The 19,557-nt window shown below is 39.8% G+C and overlaps 3 protein-coding genes across 8 annotated transcripts in view; 2 read left to right on the forward strand and 1 right to left on the reverse strand.

Moving 5' to 3' along the window:
• TMEM220 (transmembrane protein 220) overlaps positions 1-1,809 on the forward strand; it is a 26,968-nt gene extending 25,159 nt beyond the window's left edge. The window contains exon 7 of the mRNA XM_054671042.2: positions 1,735-1,809. Within this exon, the coding sequence (XP_054527017.1) occupies positions 1,735-1,809 (75 nt within the window). The remainder of the gene's footprint in view (positions 1-1,734) is intronic.
• The window catches only part of ADPRM (ADP-ribose/CDP-alcohol diphosphatase, manganese dependent), a 13,683-nt gene extending 5,334 nt beyond the window's left edge, over positions 1-8,349 (reverse strand). Inside the window, exons 1-2 of one of the 3 annotated variants that reach the window (XM_001164855.7) lie at positions 8,244-8,349; positions 372-989 (exon numbers count right to left, since the gene is read on the reverse strand). In XM_001164855.7, coding sequence (XP_001164855.1) covers positions 372-972 — 601 coding nt within the window. In that variant the 5' untranslated portion in view covers positions 973-989; positions 8,244-8,349. Of the gene's footprint in view, positions 1-371; positions 990-7,283; positions 7,370-8,243 lie in introns of those variants that run through there. The other 2 variants (XM_016932374.4, XM_016932373.4) reach the window with 2 other exon arrangements.
• The window catches only part of SCO1 (synthesis of cytochrome C oxidase 1), a 26,866-nt gene continuing 9,043 nt past the window's right edge, over positions 1,735-19,557 (forward strand). Inside the window, exons 1-7 of one of the 4 annotated variants that reach the window (XM_063799739.1) lie at positions 1,735-1,821; positions 7,847-7,962; positions 8,296-8,677; positions 10,066-10,156; positions 12,934-13,131; positions 13,930-14,022; positions 18,741-18,856. In XM_063799739.1, coding sequence (XP_063655809.1) covers positions 7,868-7,962; positions 8,296-8,677; positions 10,066-10,156; positions 12,934-13,131; positions 13,930-14,022; positions 18,741-18,856 — 975 coding nt within the window. In that variant the 5' untranslated portion in view covers positions 1,735-1,821; positions 7,847-7,867. Of the gene's footprint in view, positions 1,822-7,832; positions 7,963-8,295; positions 8,678-10,065; positions 10,157-12,933; positions 13,132-13,929; positions 14,023-18,740; positions 18,857-19,557 lie in introns of those variants that run through there. The other 3 variants (XM_063799740.1, XR_675355.4, XM_063799741.1) reach the window with 3 other exon arrangements.

The following is a 19,557-nucleotide window of genomic DNA, read 5'->3' on the forward strand; positions in this document are numbered from 1 at the left end:
TCTATTTCCTTGGCAGCACTTACGACCATGGAAATAATCTTGTTTGTTTCATTTATCATCTGTCTTGCCCACGTACTGTTTGTTTCCTCCATTCCAGCCATCAAAAAAGTAATATTGTTAGTATTGTTTACAGCTCGGAATATCTACCCCTAGAAAAAGTGCCCGGCCTAAAATAGGCATTTAAAATATCTGTTAAATCAATCTTGAATCAACTGTAACCAATCCATGTGAGAGAAGGCTTGTGAGAAATCCTGACCCTGAACAAGTGACAATATACTTTTACCTTAATTGTCCATCTTCCTGCTGAATAAAAGGTAGCTGAAGAATTTAAAGACAATCTATTAGATTCTCAGCTCAAAGGAATAATTCACCTTGAGGACTATTCAGTTCCGTATTTGGATTGTGCTCCCTCAATATCTTCATACACTGCTCGTATTTTGGAGAAGACTGATCCACGCCCAAGACACTCAAGTCATATGCATCAAGTAAAATGAACCGGAATTTAGGGAATGGTACAAAATGATAAGCATAATAATCCTCTGAAGGCATGGTCTCAGGATGATGTACAATCTGATCTTCTAGAAACTTAGTGTTAAGTTTAGAGTGTGTTAAATACTCTCTACTGAAGTTATAGAATTCATGGTTTCCCCATGTATGATGAACTGGAACTTTAAGCCTCTTGAACATGTCCATAACAAGTTCTAGGGACTTTTCGGATGCATTATACAGTGCATTATATCCATCGATGATATCTCCAAGCTGAAGGACACAACAGGGCATGCTGCTTTCATTATTCCAGTCTTCAATGGCACCCTGTAAGTGAAGAAGACTATGTCTGTAGTATCGCCGCCTGGTTCCTTGGAAATTAAAGCCATCTTCTAAGTCTGCATATTGAACATCTGCGATAACGCCAAAGGAGAAAAGATGCTCTGAACTGTCACTTAGGGCTTCAGGATTGGGTTTATCATCCATAACCTCCAAACAGGTTTCTAAATAAAGTAAAAAGAAGATAACTAAATTATAAACGTTTTAGTTTCCCAATTTCACTTAAGAAAATGATAGAGGGAATGTTAAAGGTTAATTCATTAGGCAGCTTGGTACAGGAAAAAGTACATGGGCTTTAGAGCCCAACAGTCTTAGGTCTAAACTATTAACCCTCTAAAACACTTGCTTTCTCTTCTGTAAAACAGATGATAATCTCTTTCACAAGAGTAACAATTTACAAAAAGGTACTATCCTATCAATAAATAGACATTCTAATGCTAATAAAGCCCAATTTAAATCTGGAATAATTGCTAATTTTTAAGAAATACTCATTTTAAACACACACGCACACGCACACACACATACCCCTGTCCCACAAACACCAAACAATTCTATCAAAACTTCAAGATTTTTTTTTTTTTTTGGAAAGTTGTGTATTACATTCATTCACTGTATGTACTTTGTAAAAGGTTCCTGTTATGGGTTATTTGTGTCAGGCTGAATCTTTTCTCTTCCTTGGTGGGTAGGTCACCCAGTTTCTCATATTTTATATCTGAATAGGTGAGGGGGAGGCAATGCAGATATGAAAGGAGAGGAATAATTTTAAACAACAACAAAAATCCAGCACAAAAACTAACTGACATGACTATTATCATTTCTGTGAGCAGTGGTTCCCGGTTCTTCAATAGCTGGGATTAAAATTTGCTTTCTTTGTTTGTGGTTTTTGTTTTTTGTTTTTGTTTTTGACAGGGTCTCACTATGTTGCTCAGGCTGGTCGTGGACTCCTGGGCTCAAGCAATCCTTCCACCTCAGCCTCCCAAGTAGCTGGGATTACAGGTAAGAGACACCACACCCAGCCCTGGATCCTAATTTGAACCAGGATTTTTTTTTCTTTTTAACTTGAATATTAACCTACCCCACAATCAAAACCGAAAATATGAAATCTTTTCTTCTTACAAATGATCTCTGCCCTGCCTCAGCGGCCAAAAAGAGCAAGATTTAAACTTGAAAAAACTATTATTCGATTGTTTAAACTGTAAATTATAATCTCTTAAAAGAGCCCAGAACACTAATGATTCAAACAAAACTCAAAGGCCAAGATTCTAAATTGTCAATGATTTTTGTCATAAAGACTATAGTAATAAACTGTTGCTGTGGTGTCTGAACTATTTAAAACCTAAAAATTCATTTGACTTTCTAAAATTACTTTCAGACTCCCCATCTCTAGTCATTTGACAAATATATCTACAGAGTTCCTACTTAATCCTCTGTGGACATGTAAAATCCCAACTCTAAGAGTACTCCTGTAAGAGATGAAAAGAACAACTCCACAATTGGAATAAGGATAAGACTTCAATTTGACTTATTTCAGAATTAGGGGCCTCTTTTCATCCTAAAACTGTTGTTACTAATGATACACTCTTTAATCCACCTAATTATGAGTTTCAGCTACTTTCTTCCTTAATCTGGTTGGGTATAACTAGTCCTAAAATAGGTAACAGCACCAGAAAGAGATGGAAATCCTTAAACATGGTGTTCTCATACTTTTTTTTAATTTGCCCATTTCTTCCTGCAGCCCCTACCTGAAAATCTCATTAGATATCAAGTCAGTATGTATGAGGGTGTATAAATGAGAGGTAATCTGATTTGAAAAGTGGGTAACTTCAATACAATTACAGGACAAAAATCCATCTAAGTCAGTTTAAAAATCTTTAGCCTTATGTTAGGTTTCAAATATTTGCGATTCCAAGTTCAGATTAATAGAAGAATCAAATCAGAAGATAACTTAGCAAGTATATAACATGAATATTATCACCAAGGTTGTATTAACCTTGGTGATATTAACCATTAAGGTTATATTAACCATTAAGAGTTATATTAACTCTTAAGAGAAAACTATTTCTGGGGGTGATCTTATCCCCTGCCAAGTGAGCTTGTTTTTATCTTTAAACTCAGAGCCTTTATGGTGATAATATGTATTGTGGATCTCCTAGAGGGGATTTAGTCCCAATGAATTGGATCTTCTCTCCAGTGGACAGCTGTTATTTTTGCCTACCCAGCATTCATTTCCTGTTCTTAAGGTGACAGCACCCAATTTTTCTCTAGGCATTTATCCAATTCCCCACTCTCAGTTCTTGTGGTCTGACCTCCAACCCCATTCACTGGCTGGGGAAGTGAAATAGCAGACACATGGCCCAGACCTGGCCCGTAAAAACCCAGTTTCCTCTGGCCAGTTAGGGGTAGGCATGTAACTCAACCTGGGTCACAATAAGCATCAGCCCTGGGACAGGCACTGCCACTACTACAAACGCTGATAAACTAAGGCTTCAATTTTTGGAGAAAAATGAACTGACAAGAAATCCAACATAGAAGGAAACAATTCTGAATGATGGAAAGATGGAGATTTCTGAAAACATTAGTTGAATACCTAAATTCACCTGTCCCTGCTAGAACACTGGTCATTTAGTTACACATATCAGCACATAAATTCTCCTGGGCTTAAAGCTAAATCAAATTGATTTTCTGTCATTTGATACCAAAATCCTCTCAAATACACCTTCCACTGGAACACAGTTCAGTTTAGAAAAACTCAAGGCTATCCTAAGAACTGGCAATTTTTAAGGAAAGTTAATGTGAAGAGAAGCACCAAGGGGCACACACTTCAAAACAGCAATGTGTTCTGGGGTAAAAAGAGAGATCCAAAGTGTTGAATATACATGGCTTTTGAAAATAAGGTTAGTATCCCCTTATCCAAAATGCTTGGGACCAGAAGTGTTTTAGATTTCGGACTTTTTCAGATTTTGGAATATACTTAACAGTTGAGCATTCCTGATCTGAAAATCCAAAATCCAAAATGCTCCAATGAACATTTCCTTTGAGCTTCATGTTGGTGCTCAAATTTCTGATTTGGGGCCATTTCACATTTCAGAAACATATTCAGGGAAAGATAGGATCAGAAGTGAGTACGGCAGGGCAAAAAGAACCAGGTGGTCAGGGAATTGACTCTCCTGGCGAGTTTAGCCTTTCCTTTCTTGGTTCAGGGACATGTAGGGGGAGCTCAGAAAGATTGGTCCTGGTGAACAGAGAGATCAAAAACTCAAAGCCACGTCCAATGAGGAAACTTAGAATTAATAAGCATTCTAATGTCAGGAAATTTTTTCAAAATAGCTCCCTCCCTCCATCAAATACAGACACACAAAAAAATCAGTGAGTACAGGATAATTGTGGAAGCTAGAAATGGGTGCATGAAGTTTATTCTAACTACTTTGATGTGTGTTTAAAAATGTATATATAGGCCAGGCGTGGTGGCTCACGCCTGTAATCCCAGCACTTTGGGAGGCCAAGGTGGGCGGATCACGAGGTCAGGACATCAAGACCATCCTGGCTAACATGGTGAAACCCCATCTCTACTAAAAATACAAAAATTAGCCGGGTGTGGTGGCGGGCGCCTGTAGTCCCAGCTACTCAGGAGGCTGAGGCAGGAGAATGGTGTGAACCTGGGAGGCGGAGCTTGCAGTGAGCCGAGATCGCACCACTGCACTCCAGCCTGGGCAACAGAGGGAGACTCCACCTCAAAAAAAAAAAAAGTATATAGAAAGTTTTTTTAAAAAAGAAAATTCAAAAATTTAGAGAAAATCAAATCTGGAAAAATTAGAAGACCTAAGGAAATATTTCGCTTTTGAATAGAAAGGAGAATGGCAAGTTTTTAGTGAACTTTGTTTTCAAAGTTTGCCTGCACCATTTATTACATGCTACACTAAGTTTTAAAGAGGTATTATGAAGTGCTGAACCCTTTGAAATGAAAAACCCAGAACTGAATTATAGTCCTCGTGTTTCCTGAAGCAAAATAACCCTGAATAGGTTATCGTGAGCTTCAACTGAGTTATGATCACAGTAAACTATTACTCTGTAAATCTCTGTAAACCATAAAGTACTATATGCATGTTAAGAAAATAATTTTAAAATTATATATCTGAAAATCTGTCTAATGAGCCTCATAACTGAAACTACTGCAACATTTTAATAGAAGAGAATAATGTAGAAAAGTTTACAAGAGTTGCTCTCAAAATTCCTATCACGTCATAGTACAGGATAAGCAGCCAGTATTTTGAGAAAACTACCTTAGGCATGAGAGTTTTTTTTTTTCCTGAGACAGAGTGTGGCTCTATTGCGCAAGCTGGAGTGCAGTGGTGCAATCATGGCTCACTGTAGCCTCGACTTCCTGGGCTCAAGTGATCCTCCTAATTCAGCCTCCCCGGTAGCTAAGACTACAGGCATGTACCACCACACCTGACTTTTTTTGGCTTTTTTTTTTTTTTTTCTTTTGTAGAGATAGGGTTTTGCCATGTTGCCCAGGCTGGTCTCAAGCTCCTGAGCTCAAGTGATCCACCTGCCTCAGGCCTCCCATACCCAAGGATGCTTAATTACTGAAAAGTTACTACAAGATCATACTAATAGGGTTTTGCCATGTTGCCCAGGCTGGTCTCAAGCTCCTGAGCTCAAGTGATCCACCTGCCTCAGGCCTCCCATACCCAAGGATGCTTAATTACTGAAAAGTTGCTATAAGATCATACTAATAAAACTTTTCCAATACTTAAGATTGGCAGAAGGCTGAAGTTCCTTGTGGAAAGCCTTCAAGCATCAATAATGAACTTGTAAAAGAAGTAGCTCTACCCTGAAAAGAGTATGTTTCCTTCACTCTATTGTCAAAGGTGAAGGCGGCAGCAGGGAAAGTTTAGAGATTAATAAAGAGAGACTTTGTTAGGAGAAACTATTGTAACAGAGGCTGCTAGCCTAAGGGTGCAGCAAACGTTTTCTACGCAGATACCATACCAAAAGGAAAGTTAAGTTGGGGCAGGAAATGTTTGTGGTTAGGAGTTAGGCACAAGGGGCAGGGGCCTGGAACAAAAATGAAGTAAACACATTAGGGTGCTGGGAAGTTCACAAAAGTTAGGGCCTAGCTGTCCCCAGTCAAACCAGCCTAAAGTTATGTCAAGAACAAAATCTGATCACTATTGATAGAACCAATATCAGATGATACTAATCCATGCCCTGCTTCTCTCAAGAAAAATATCTAAATTGGGGCCGGGTGTGGTGGCGCAAGCCTGTAATCCTAGCACTTTGGGAGGCCGAGGTGGGCAGATCACGATGTCAGGAAATCGAGACCGTCCTGGCTAACATGGTGAAACACTGTCTCTACTAAAAATATACATATTTTTAAAATTAGACAGGCTTGGTGGCACGCACCTCTAGTCCCAGCTACACGGGAGGATGAGGCAAGAGAATTGCTTGAACCCAGGAGGCAGAGGTTGCAGTGAGCTGAGATCGCACCACTGCACACTCCAGCTTGGGCGACAGAGGGAGACTTTGTCTCAAAAAAAAAAAAAAAAAAAAAAAGAAAGAAAGAAAAGAAAAATATCTAACTTGGAAAACAAAACATAAACCTCATTTGGTGACTTTGGTGGTTTCACAGCAGTAATAAAAGTGATAAGGTCTATACGCGATAACACTGTAGGCGCCTTCTGGCACTAAAGTTTCATGGGTCCTTGCCATCAGGCTCAGGTGTTACTAGCAATTCATCCAAAATGCAGTTATAAAACACCTACTTTGAGCCAGGAACTATTTTATATTTATTTTATTTATTTTTTAGAGGCAGAGTCTTGCTTTGTTGCCCAGACTGGAAGGCAGTGGCCCGACCACAGCTCACTGCAGCTTCAAACTCCTAGGCTCCAGTGACCCACTCACCTCAGCCTCCCCAAGTGATGGGATTACAGGCGTGAGCCACCACATCTGGCCCCAAGAACTGTTTTCAATGATAGTATTTTATTTAATATTATAAAATTAATATGAAGAAGTTGCTACTAAAAGAAGCACTTTAGCAAATAAAATTTAATAGATCAGCTAGAAACACTGACTTCAATCTTAATTTGGGTAGCTGATCAGGTAACCTACAATTGGGCAATTAGAGATGAACAATAATTTTGTATGCTATCTGCCTGACTACACAAGGTACTTTTATGTCTTTTTGTCAATTACAAGAAAAAATTATCCCTGGGCAAACAAATACACAAAGATAAAAGAGCAAAAATCTTACCCACAGGCAACTATAAGATAGAAAAAAATAGTTTGATTAACGACTTGAAGTGCTGAACAAACATTTAAGAACTTTGGCAGAAATTTCTGAAAATTCTAGTCCAACCGCGAATCAAGAAACACAGGTAACACTATGTTCCATTACTGGGTTAGAGAACAGAACAGTTGGCTAGTTTGGCTAACTCATAGAAAACAAGCAAACCAACCATGCTCTGGTCCAACAATCATCAGAGCACGAGTTTCTCCTACTCAGTGTCGGTCCCATGGGGGAAAAAAAAGCCACACAGGAGCGGGATCTGTAGTTAAGGAAGATAATTAGAGGACGATTTTCCTTTTTTTATTTCTCTGTATTTTGTAAAGCAACCACCGAGGTAGGGGCGGGGAGGGAGTGGTTAATATTGCGGATATTAAGATATAAATAAAGGCAGATGAAATGAAGTTAGACTTTCACAAAGAACGAAAAACCTACGAATGCTCTTGGCCTCATTAATAAGGAACATAAGCAGTTCCAGATGAGGAACCCATAACAAACTTCAAATAACGAAACTGTAGGGAGCAAGGGAGTCCGTGAGAGTATTTTAAGAAACTGGGACCCAGGAAGACTAAGTTAACGGATGGGATATCATGCTGTCTATATTTCTTTACACACTGCTATGCTTTATTAATTAGGTTACATTATAATGTTAAATAACTAGAAGCGCTGGGCATTTAAAGTTCTTCCAGACCACCCTAACCACTCAAATTATCCTAATTAGCAATTTTTTTTAAGTTAAAGACTATTTCAATCGCAATGGGTCGGTTTCTATTTCGAAGATGTAAAGGAGTCAACATTCTGGCACTTCCTCTTGGCCGGCAGGACGAGGTTGACAAAGTCGGCCAGACAAGGTAGGGTTATGGGGGCTGCCCAGTCCCGTGGGTCTCTAGGCAGTGTGTTCTCTCTTCCGAGGTGGGGGTGTCCCCGGGGCGAGGAGCTAGCTGTGGTCACCTAAGCCCACGACCAAAGCGGGGAGCCCCCAGCGCTTGGGGCCGCCTTGCCTCGGCCCAGCCGCGCACCTGGACCCCTAAGGCAGCCCCCTTCCCGGGGCTCCGCGGTCCCGCGGTCCCGCGGCCGCGCAGCACCGCCCAGCCCGCGCCGGACCCGCCTCCAGCCGCAGGGAACTACCTACCGTGCGCCGGCCCCTGGCCTGAATGGCCTCTGACTACTGGCTATGTTAACAGCGCCACCAACGAGCGGGACCGACAGAGCGACTCCTTCCGACTTCCGGAGGAAGCGGAACGTTACCGGAAATCGAGGGGAGGGTCAAAGGCGACCCGGTCTCCGAGGCTCATGGCGATGCTGGTCCTACTACCCGGAAGAGTTACGCGGCCTCTGGGTGGCCAAGTTTGGCGCTTCTTGCCTCGCGGACTGGAGTTTTGGGGCCCAGCCGAGGGGACTGCGAGAGTCTTGCTGAGGCAGTTCTGCGCGCGGCAAGCGGAGGCGTGGCGTGCCTCGGGGCGCCCTGGCTATTGCCTGGGAACCCGGCCCCTCAGCACTGCGAGGCCGCCACCCCCGTGGTCGCAGAAGGGCCCCGGAGACTCCACGCGCCCCTCGAAGCCCGGGGTGAGTGCACACCTGGAACCCTTCTGGTGCTTGTCGCGGCTGTCGGCCAGCCCAGCGACCACATCCCCCTTGGTCGTAACCTCAGACACTACTCCGCCTCCCCTAAAGTTGTCCTTAGCTTGCGCGCCTTACCTGGGTCATGGAATTTCATCCTACATTTCCCGTGCCTTGCGGGTAGTCCCAGTTCTCCACAGAGAACTTGAGACCTTACACCCTCTCCACGTGGCTGGATGCCCCGACTTGGATTTTATGTTAGCGTTTCCATCAAAAAAAAAAAAAATTAAGTTTCAGGTTTTCTTAAGGGTGTGAACCTAAAGTTTACCGTGATTGAGAAGTCAGAGGACTTTTATAATTTGTCACTTGAGCCCCATCCAGAATTCCATGTATACGTTGAAATTGAAACAAAAAGTGGAACTTAGTTATGTGTGGATATGCCTTTTTCTTGGGGTTCTCTCGAGTTCTAATTCTGACCCAGAAATAACTTGAGAGCCACTACCCTGTGGTAAGAGAAGTGGGTTTTTGGAGCTACGGGAAGGTTAATGAGTTAGGCCTAGTTGGCCAACATCATCTTCATTTGGGGAGTTGAATAAGGGTACAAAGAAATAATGGGTGTAATTTGCAAGAAGCTCCACTTTTAGATTCCTCTTCTACTTTGGCATTGTTACTTCTGGAAGCCAGAGTTAGGTTAACCTCCCAAATTTCGTTTGGTCTATTTATCTCAGTGTCAGCATAAGCAGATAATTGTTTTGTGTGTGTGTGTTTTTGGATTTTGGTTTTTGTTTTGAGACGGAGTTTTGCTCTTTTGCCCAGGCTGGAGGGCAGTGGCCCTATCTCGGCCCACTGCAACGTCCGCCTCCCGGGTTCAAGCGATTCTCCTGCCTCAGCCTCCCGTGTAGCTGGGTTTAGAGGGGTCCGCTACCACGCCCGGCTAATTTTTGTATTTTCAGTGGAGATGGGGTTTCACCATGTTGGCCATGCTGGTCTCAAACTCCCGACCTCAGGTGATCCACCCGCCTCCGCCTCCCAAAGTGCTGGGATTACAGGCGTGACCCACCGCGCCCGGCCATAATTGGTTTTAAAGTCATTACTGGAGCTAGGGTCACACATAGTAACAATCGTGGTACTTGAGCTTTTTTTTTTTTTTTTTTTTTTACATGAAGAGAACTGACTTAGGGAACTTTCCCCTGGAGATGAATGCCTTTGTAGTTCAGATCCCAGACCTAACTGCATCCACAGAAACTTTGAGCATTTTCTCATCCCTGAAACATTTTGCACATTTAACATCATGGCCTGTGTGTATGTATATTAAAAACTACTGTCATAAGTTTGTATGGTTAAATGTTTGCATCTTACTAGAATTTTTATGTTTGAAATCCCTGCCCCAGTAGCCTGTTTCCTGGAAGTCTTTAGCAATCACATTTGCTATTGGAGGAGCTTTACTGGCTGGAATGAAGCACGTCAAGAAAGAAAAGGCAGAGAGTAAGTAGATTATCATCTGCTCAGCCCTGTATAAAGGTCTTCCTGGCTATGGACTAGCACCTTTTTTGTTGTTTTTTAGCTTTTTGTTTTGAAACAACTTTAGATTTACCGGAAAAATTGCGAAGATAGCATAGGTTCTACATACCTTTCACCCAGCTTCCCCTAATATTAACATCTTGTATAATCATGGCACATTTTTCATGACTAAGAAATTTTAAATGGCACACAACTATTAAATTACAGATTGTATTTGGATTTCACTTGTTTTTCTATCAATGTCTTTTATTTGTTCCAGGATCCAAGCTAGGATACCACTGCATAACAATGTTAAAAGATATACTGTGGATAGATTTGACTGGGCAAGATGAAATCTGGAGGGTACGAAGATGACTAAGATGCAGTCCAGCCTTTGAGGTGCACATGGCAGGGAAACAGACACAGAAGTAAAGGATTTTACTAGAGGTGATTCTGCCAGGCCAGAAGGAAGCTTACCATGTTGTGAGAGCAAAAGCAAGTCCCAGCCTTGAGATTTGAGAAGGCTTCCTAGAGATCAGGCAAGGAGCATAGTGCGAGTAGATATTGCATGCCCTCTGTGGATGAGGGGGAGGTGAAAAGAGCCTGGTCAGGAAATGCCAGGAACTGCTCTGGATTAGCATCTTGAAATATTTAGAAATTATTTATAAGAACTTTGCATTTTAGTGAATATCCTAGGACTTTTAAGATTTGGTTTAGAGGTTTTAGGTAAATCTTTAAAGTATTGCTTAAATCTTTCCATTCTTTGGAGTCTCTTTTGATAGCATTATATACAAAGGTTAATGATTAAATCTGGGAATTCATAGGCTTTAGGAACTTAGCAGTGTTAAGTTTGGTACTGACATACATATATATGAGACTCTTTGGCATAATAAGTAGTATTGGTAAGATTTTCATAGTCTAATAAGCAGTAAGTTTCTTTAGTTTCACAAAGAAACACAAGCTAGGAAAGTTGTGGCGGGAAAATTCTAGAATATGGAAGCTTTTTTTGACTTTTGTTTGGAATTTCAAGTGCAATTCTAACATTTGTTTTATTTAAAAAATGTATTATTAAATAATCTGAAAAGTCTTCCTAAATAATTTGAGAGTATTTATTTGCTGACATGTTGCGTCATTAGCTCCAAACACTTTTTGGTGTATTTCCTACAAACAAGGACCTTTTCTAGCATAACCACAATACAACCATCAAAATTAGAAAATTGACGCTGATAATTTTGCTGCTGTTCAGTCTTCAGATAATCTTCAGGGTATTGTTTGTTTGTTTGTTTTTTGAGACAGAATTTCACTCCTGTTGCCCAGGCTGGATTACAGTTCAGTCTTCCAAGTTTTGCCACTTGATGTCTTTCAGAGCAAAAGGATCTGTTTCAGAACCATACCACCTTGTATCTAGTTGTTCACCTTAGCCGCCTTCATCTGTAACAGTTTCCCAGGCTTTAACTGACTCCCACGACCTTGACAGCTTTGACAGTTACAGGAGAGTTATTTTGTAGAATGCCCCTTAGCTTGGATTTGTCTGATGTTTCCTCATTCAGGTCATTCGGGTTGTGTACCTTTGGCAGGAATATCACAAAAGTGGTGCTGTATTCTCCTTGCATCTGGTCAGATACCACATAGTACCAGTTGTCCCATTACTGATAATGTCCAGTTTGATCACTTGATTAATGTGTGTCTAACAGGTTTTCTACTGAAAAGTTACTCATGTGATTAATGGTCTTTCATGATTTGTATTGACATACGTATACTTACATATTCTGTTCCCCATCCCACTATCAATGTATTCATTTATTTATATCTGTGGACTTGTTTCCTATATATTCATTCAGTTTAAATCCATATTCTCTTTATTTTGATGCCCAAGTTGTCCCAGATTGATCAGCGGGAGCCCCCTTGGAGCAGGCTTCTGTGTCTTTGACACGTCTCCAATATTCTCTAAATTCTGCTTTCCTTCTGCCACAACAAGAGGTTCCAGCCTCATTTTACACTTTCTTTGCCGCAACCCTGGTATCAGCCATTTCTCCAAAAAGCTGTTTCCTTTTAGTGAAGAATGATATTTAGAAGTCAGGTTCTGGGCTCATGGTTCTTGGAGTGTGTCTGCTCCCTGGTCCTCTCAGTGGACATGGTGAGAAAATAGATATATTTATGTACATCTATATTTATTTATATCTATATAGATAGAAGTTCACACTAGTACCTGCAGTGTATTTCCAGTACTGCAGGGTTCAGCCTAGCTCTCTTTCTCTCCATAGTTGACTCTTGTTTCCTATTGTAACTCTCTTCTCTTTAATATACTCATTTATTTCATCAGTTTCCTGTGTGTAACTAAGGTCCCGTCACCACTATCACCTCCCCACCCAGCTGCCCTCCTTAGCACCCTCAGGATCAGACTCCCTATGCCAGGCCACCCACCGCACCCCACTTGTTTAGACATTCAGCTCTAGGCCACTGCGGCCCCTCCCTGCCCCCAGCATGGACACAGCTAATGGCTTAGGACTGAATTGTTCCTGAAAAAGAAGAAATATTTTTTCCTTTTTTACAACATACCATAGCATTTCATTTGATTTTGTTTTAATGTTTTGTGCTTATTTTTCTGAAAAGATTTTTTTAGCTTCTTGAAAACTGAAACTGTTTTTTCCACATTTTGTGCCCCCACCATGAGTAGCATAGTACTGGCCATATGTCAGGTATTTGAGTACCTCTGGTTAAATTGACTTTTTTTTTGGTGTCTATGTTTTTGTCTCCTTAAGAGTTAGAGAAGGAACGGCAGCGACACATCGGCAAGCCTTTACTTGGGGGACCGTTTTCCCTCACAACTCATACTGGGGAGCGTAAAACTGACAAGGACTACTTGGGTCAGTGGTTATTGATTTATTTTGGCTTCACTCATTGCCCTGATGTCTGTCCAGAAGAACTAGAAAAGATGATTCAAGTCGTGGATGAAATAGGTAAGAAAGCCATCACTAACTAAACAAAGTATATGTTTACTTAATGTTACCAGGTTTTTCACACCCTTGTATTATTGTTAGGTGGGGTTTTGCAATTATGTGATTTGTAAGAACATAAAATCTCAGCATTTGGCTTGTTTGTTGCTTTGAATCTTGTGACCTTATTCTCCACTGAAAGAAGCTTGTTTTGATGTTAAATGTTAGATCACTTAAAAATGTCAGTGTGGTCTCCCTTAACTCTACTTTTGTGTCCCTTCCTTTGCATCACTGATGCCGCCATTGCCTCTTCCCCACTGATTGTGACAATTAAATTATGAAATCTTTGCAATGGTCTGCAGTCTGTGGCATTTTACTAGTACTAGTAAGAAGGAAGGGTGCCTCCTCCATACAGTGAATTATTTCAGGATATTCAGCTCTTATTAACAATTTACCTTCTTGCCCTTGAGATATGGTGGGAGTGAAAAAAACTACAGATACTGGAGTGGATTCAGAGATAAGATAGCCACATGACATTATCCAGGGGAAGAACATTTATGTGCTGGTGCAGGCATTTGATAGGATATGTAACCTTGTATTATCCACCACAGATAATACTACGTATATGGGTCTCCTCCTCCTAAAGGCCATCCCTTCTCCATCCCCTTCCCCGTCCTCTTCCTCTTCACCTGAATGTTAAGATGTCCATCTGTTTCCAAAACACCTAGCTGTCCAGCACGTCCTATACTCTTCTGTTATTGCTGGTTTTCTTTGTCTTTTCCCTTAGGGTGTGAATACGGACTAATTGGAACTCTCTTTCAGATAGCATTACAACTCTGCCAGATCTAACTCCACTTTTCATCAGCATTGACCCAGAGAGGGACACAAAAGAAGCCATCGCAAATTATGTGAAAGGTATTTTTTTTAATAATACTTTACATTTATTTGGCCTTAAAGTTTTTGGAATATCAGTTCATTTGAACCTTACAGTGTCTTGTGAAATAGGACAAATGGTGTTATCACCAGTTTTATGGGTGAATAAAAAGGTGAAGCTAGGAATTGTTATTATGGATAGTTAGTGCATAAGTAAGAAATGGGTTTCTCAATTCCTGATGCAGTGCTCTTTATATTTTGTCACAGAGAAAGGATTTGAACTTGGCCTTCATGTATCAACTAAGTTAATTGAGCCTTGAATTGAGAGTAAGGACACATTGCTTCTAATTCCAGCGCTGTAACTCATTCTCTGCATTGTAAAGTCAGAACAAACATATATTCTGGAAGTATGTTCATTGGTAGATTAAAGATGAATAATTAAATATAAACATATTTTGAACTCAGCGCATGTTTTATAAATTTAAAACATTTACTGTAACAGGCTGGGCATGGTGGGCCTGTAATCCCAGCACTTTGGGAGACCAAAGTGGGTGGATCACCTGAGGTCAGGAGTTTGAGACCAGCCTGGCCAACATGGTGAAGCCCCGTCTCTACTAAAAATACAAAAATTAGCCAGGCACGGTGGTGCACACCTGTAATCCCAGATATTCGGGAGGCTGAGGCTGGAGAATTCACGTGAACCTGGCAGGCGGAGGTAGCAGTGAGCTGACATCACACCACTGATCTTCAGCCTGGGCAACAGAGCTAGACTCTGTCTTAAAAATAAATAAAACATTTACTATGACAAAATAACTGTTGTTTAATTGACACATAACAGTTTTACATATTTATGGGGTACAGAGTCCCTATCCTCCCCAACCCTTTCCAGCCTCTAGTATCCACAGTTCTTCTCTCTACTTCTGTGAGATCAACTTTTTTAGTTTCCACGTATGAATATGCAGTATTTATCTTTCTGTGCCTGACTTTTTTCATTTAACATATTAATAGTATCCTCCAGGCTCATCTCCATTGCCACAAATGACAGGATTTCATTCTTTAATATGGCTGGGTAGTATTCCATGACGTATGTATACTGCATTTTCTTTATCCATTCACCTGTTGATGAGTACTGTTGGATTTCATATCTTGGCTATTGTGATTAGTGCTGTGGTAAACATAGGAATGCAGACGCCTCTTCAATATACTGTTTTCATCTCCTTTGGATATATACCCAGTAGTGAGATTCCTGGATTGTATTGCAGTTCTGTTTTTAGTTTTCTGAGGAACCTCCATACTGCTATCCACAATGGTTATACTAATTTACATTTCCATCGATGGTGTGTGTGAGGTATCTTTGTTCTGAATCATTGTCAGCATTTGTTATTTTTTTGTATTTTTGGTGATAGTCATTCAAATTGGGATGAGATACCTAATTGTGGTTTTGATTTGCATTTCCCTTGTGATTGGTGATGTTGAGCATTTTTTCATATACTTGTTGGCCATCTGTATGCCTTCTATTGAGAAATGTCTATTTAGATCATTTGCCCTTTTTAAAAATGTTATTTGTCTTTTTGGTGTTGAGATGATTGAGTACATTCTGGATATTACTCCCTAGTCTGATGAATAGTTTGCACATATTTTCTCCCATTCTCCAGGTTTTCTCTTCATTCTGTTTATTGTTTCCTGTGCTGTGCAGAAGCTTTTTATTTTGATATAACCCCATTTGCCTATTTTTGCTTTTGTTGCCTGTGCTCTTGAGGCCTTATCTATCAAATTTTTTCCCAGACTAATGTCCTGAAGTGTTTCCCCTATGTTTTCTTCTACTAATTTTATAGTTGCAGATCTTCCATTTGTCTTTCCTACATTTATATTTGATTTTTGTATATGATAAAAATAGGGATCTAGTTTCATTCTACTATGTAGGGATATCCCGTTTTCCTAGTGCCGTTTCTTGAGGAGACTGTCCTTTCCCCAGCGTATGTTTTTGGTGTGTTTGTCAGAAATCAGTTGGCTTAATTTCTCGGTCCTCTATTCTGTTCCATTGGTCTGTGTGTCTGTTTTTATGCCAGTACCATGCTGTTGTGGTTACTATGGCTTTGTACTATGTTTTGAAGTCAGGTAGTGTGATCCTACCAGCTTTGTTCTTTTGGCTTAAGATTGCCTTGGCTATTAGGGGTCTGTTGTGGTTTCACAGGAATTTTAGGATTGTTTTTTCTGCTTCTAAGGAAGGTATTACTTTCAATGGAGGAATTTCAAACACCTCTGTATGCTAGTTAAAAGCTGTTAGGCACTTTTAAAGACTACAGATTATAGTAGAATTGAGAGTGGATGCTTAGGTTCTAATTCATCTGTGAGAATGGGCAAGTTTAATTTCTCTAGACTCAAGTTTCTTCAGCATATGTGCTTAAAAATCAGGAGTCTGAATTTTAATTATGTTAACATTGATTTAATAACTGGTTAAAAGCACTAAAGAATAGTTTTATATTCATATTTATTATATGACACATTCAAATACATATCTTCTAAACTTTGAGGTTATTTAAAAATATGTTTTATGAAGGATCTGCTATATGTGTAATTACTTTTAACACATTTATTAAGATATAATTGACATGCAATAAAGTATAGATATTTGAAGTATATAATTTCTTGCCTTTTGTAACTGAAACCATCCCACAGTCAAGAAAATGAACATACCTGTTACCCTCAGAAGTTTTCCTTTGCCTTTGTTAATCCCTCCCTTTTTCCCTCCCCAATCTCCCGTCTGCAGAACTGCTTTCTATTGATAAAGATTAGTCTGCACTTTCTGTGTATCATAGTTCATTCCTTTTTGTTGCTGACTAATAGTTCACCGATAGACATTTGAGTTTTTTGCATTTATTGGCTGTTACAGATAAAGCTGCTAAGAACATTTATGTACATGTTTTTGTGTGGACACATGCTTTCATTTCTTTTGAGTAAATAGGATAGGAATGGTTAGATCATATAGTAGGTGTATTTTAACTTTCCAAGACACTGAGAACCTGTTTTCCAAAATGGTGTATTTCTGCATTCCTGCCAGCAGTATATGAGAGTCCCAGCTCCTCCACAGCATCACCACTCTTGGTGTGGCCAGTCTTTTTAATTTTAGCCACTCTAGTAGATGCTTAGTGATATCTCATTGTGGTTTTGGCATACATTTTCTTAATGACTGTTAATGTTAAGCTTCTTTTTATGCTCTTATTTGCCATCTGTATTACCTTTAGTGAAGTGTCTGTTCATATCTTGTGACCGCTTTTTATGGAGTTCTTTGTTTTCACATTATGTGTATATGTATTATTTATATTCTGGATACAAGTTAGGTATGTGATTTGCAAATATTTTCTGCCAGTCTGTGGCTCGTCATTTCAGTCTCTTAACAGTGCCTTTCAAACAGCAGTTTTCAGTTTTAATGAAGTCCAAATTTATCAGTTTGTCCTTTTAATATAGTGCTTTTGGTTTGGTATATAAGAAATCTTTGCCTAACCTAAGGTTACAAAGGTTTATGTTTTCTTCTTGAAGTTTAGAGTTTTTACTACGTATACTTAAGCATAATTTATATCTACAGTTTATAGGTTTGTCAGAAATTTGGGCAATAGTATAGTCATTTCATGAAGCAATGAAAAACAGATATTTATGAACTCATTGAGTTATGCACAGTCTTCAATTTAAACATGTGTTATATCGGCAAAAATCACATATTACTAACCAAACCATAATATCCCCAAATGAGTAGACATTCGAGTTGCTGTACCTAACCAAAACACCAGACTTTATGGTAATTTTCAACAGAACATAGCGATTGATGATGTAGTCATTACTAGTTGCATTTTGGGGAGATTTTTAAAACTTTAACTTGGTATTTAGAAAAAAATGCAGTTTCAGCAATTTAGTTTTAAAAAAAGTTTGAATGTGCAGCTAACTCAGGCTTCATTCACCTTTCTCTTTATTTACCCAGAGTGGAAAAAGAAAGCCTGTCTTTTCAGAAACTGAACAATGTCTCATTTAGAATGATGAGTTCATCCAAGGAACAAAAATTGGCTTCTGTACCTTTAGAAAAAGGAACTGCTGTTAAATGTTGGGCTGTCATTTCAGTAGTTTGATGAATCCAGTTGTTTTAAGTGACCTCTACCGGTTCACTTACATGAATTCCAAAAACTGAATAGCAGATACACGCTGTGAATGATTTGCCCTTATTTCAGAACTTTGTTAAGATTGCGTTTTGGGGATGACTAGTATTAATTAATTAACCAGTTTTTTAAAATCAGAAGTAAAGAGTAGAACTTGATACCAGTGTTGAAATTATTTGCAGGAAAATAAGACACAGGTATTTTGACCTGATATGAACTTAGTTATGAAGCAAATTTTTTCCCCATATGATGCCATGAAAAGTTATAGTATTTAATTTATGATAATATTTTTAAGCTTTAGTATATCTCAGAACTACATGTGACTACTTCTTAAAAATCAATTTAAAATGTGATACAAGTGATTAGAAAATATTCCCTCCAGGTCTTTACTAGATAGTTATAAAAAGATTTGACTTATATATTACAAAGGAGAATTTTCATTTGTTCTTTGTGAATTTCTTCTCCTTTTCCTTTGAATCATGAAGAAATGTTTGGAGACTCACAGGAAGAAAGTGGCAGTAGAGCTGCTTTACAACTGATACATTTTTTGAAGTAGAGATGGTTGTTTTACTGGCTTCTCATTTTTCGCTGTCTCTCTCATTTTTTATTTAGAATTTTCTCCCAAACTGGTTGGCTTGACTGGCACGAGAGAAGAGGTCGATCAAGTGGCCAGAGCATACAGAGTGTATTACAGCCCCGGCCCCAAGGACGAAGATGAAGACTACATAGTGAGTAAATGTTCCAGTTTTAACCCATGGACCAGCTCCCAGATCCCAAATAGTCATAAGGGTTTCAATGACTGACTAGCTTCTGAGAAGAGAGAATACCTAAGATTATTGCAAAGTCCTTAGGAAATTTTTTTTTTTTTTTTTTTTTTTTTTTGAGATGGAGTCTCATTCTGTCATCCAGGCTGGAGTGCAGTGGCACAATCTTGGCTCACTGCAACCTCCGCCTCCCAGATTCAAGCAGTTCTCCTATGTCAGCCTCCCGAGTAGCTGGGATTACAGATGCGCGCCACCACACCTGGCTACTTTTTATATTTTTTGGTAGAGACGGGGTTTCACCACGTTGGCCAGGCTGGTCTCGAACTCCTGACCTTACCTGCCTCAGCCTCCCAAAGTACTGGGATTACAGGCGTGAGCCACCGCACCCAGCCTCCTTAGGAATTTTGAATATTTTAAAGGATAATAGAAGCATGTTTTTTACATTTTATTTATTTTCGAGACGGAGTCTCACTCCATCAGCCAGGCTGGAGTGCAGTGGTGCGATCTCAGCTCACTTCAACCTCCGCCTCCCAGATTCAAGCAATTCTCCTCCCTCAGCCTCTCGCGTAGCTGGGATTACAGGCATGTGCTCCCACGCCTGGCTAATTTTTGTATTTTTAGTAGAGAAGGAGTTTTGCCATGTTGGCCAGGCGAGGCCAGGGGGT

This window comes from Pan troglodytes, chromosome 19 (assembly GCF_028858775.2).
Source record: "Pan troglodytes isolate AG18354 chromosome 19, NHGRI_mPanTro3-v2.0_pri, whole genome shotgun sequence".
Classification (NCBI taxonomy): Eukaryota; Metazoa; Chordata; class Mammalia; order Primates; family Hominidae; genus Pan; species Pan troglodytes.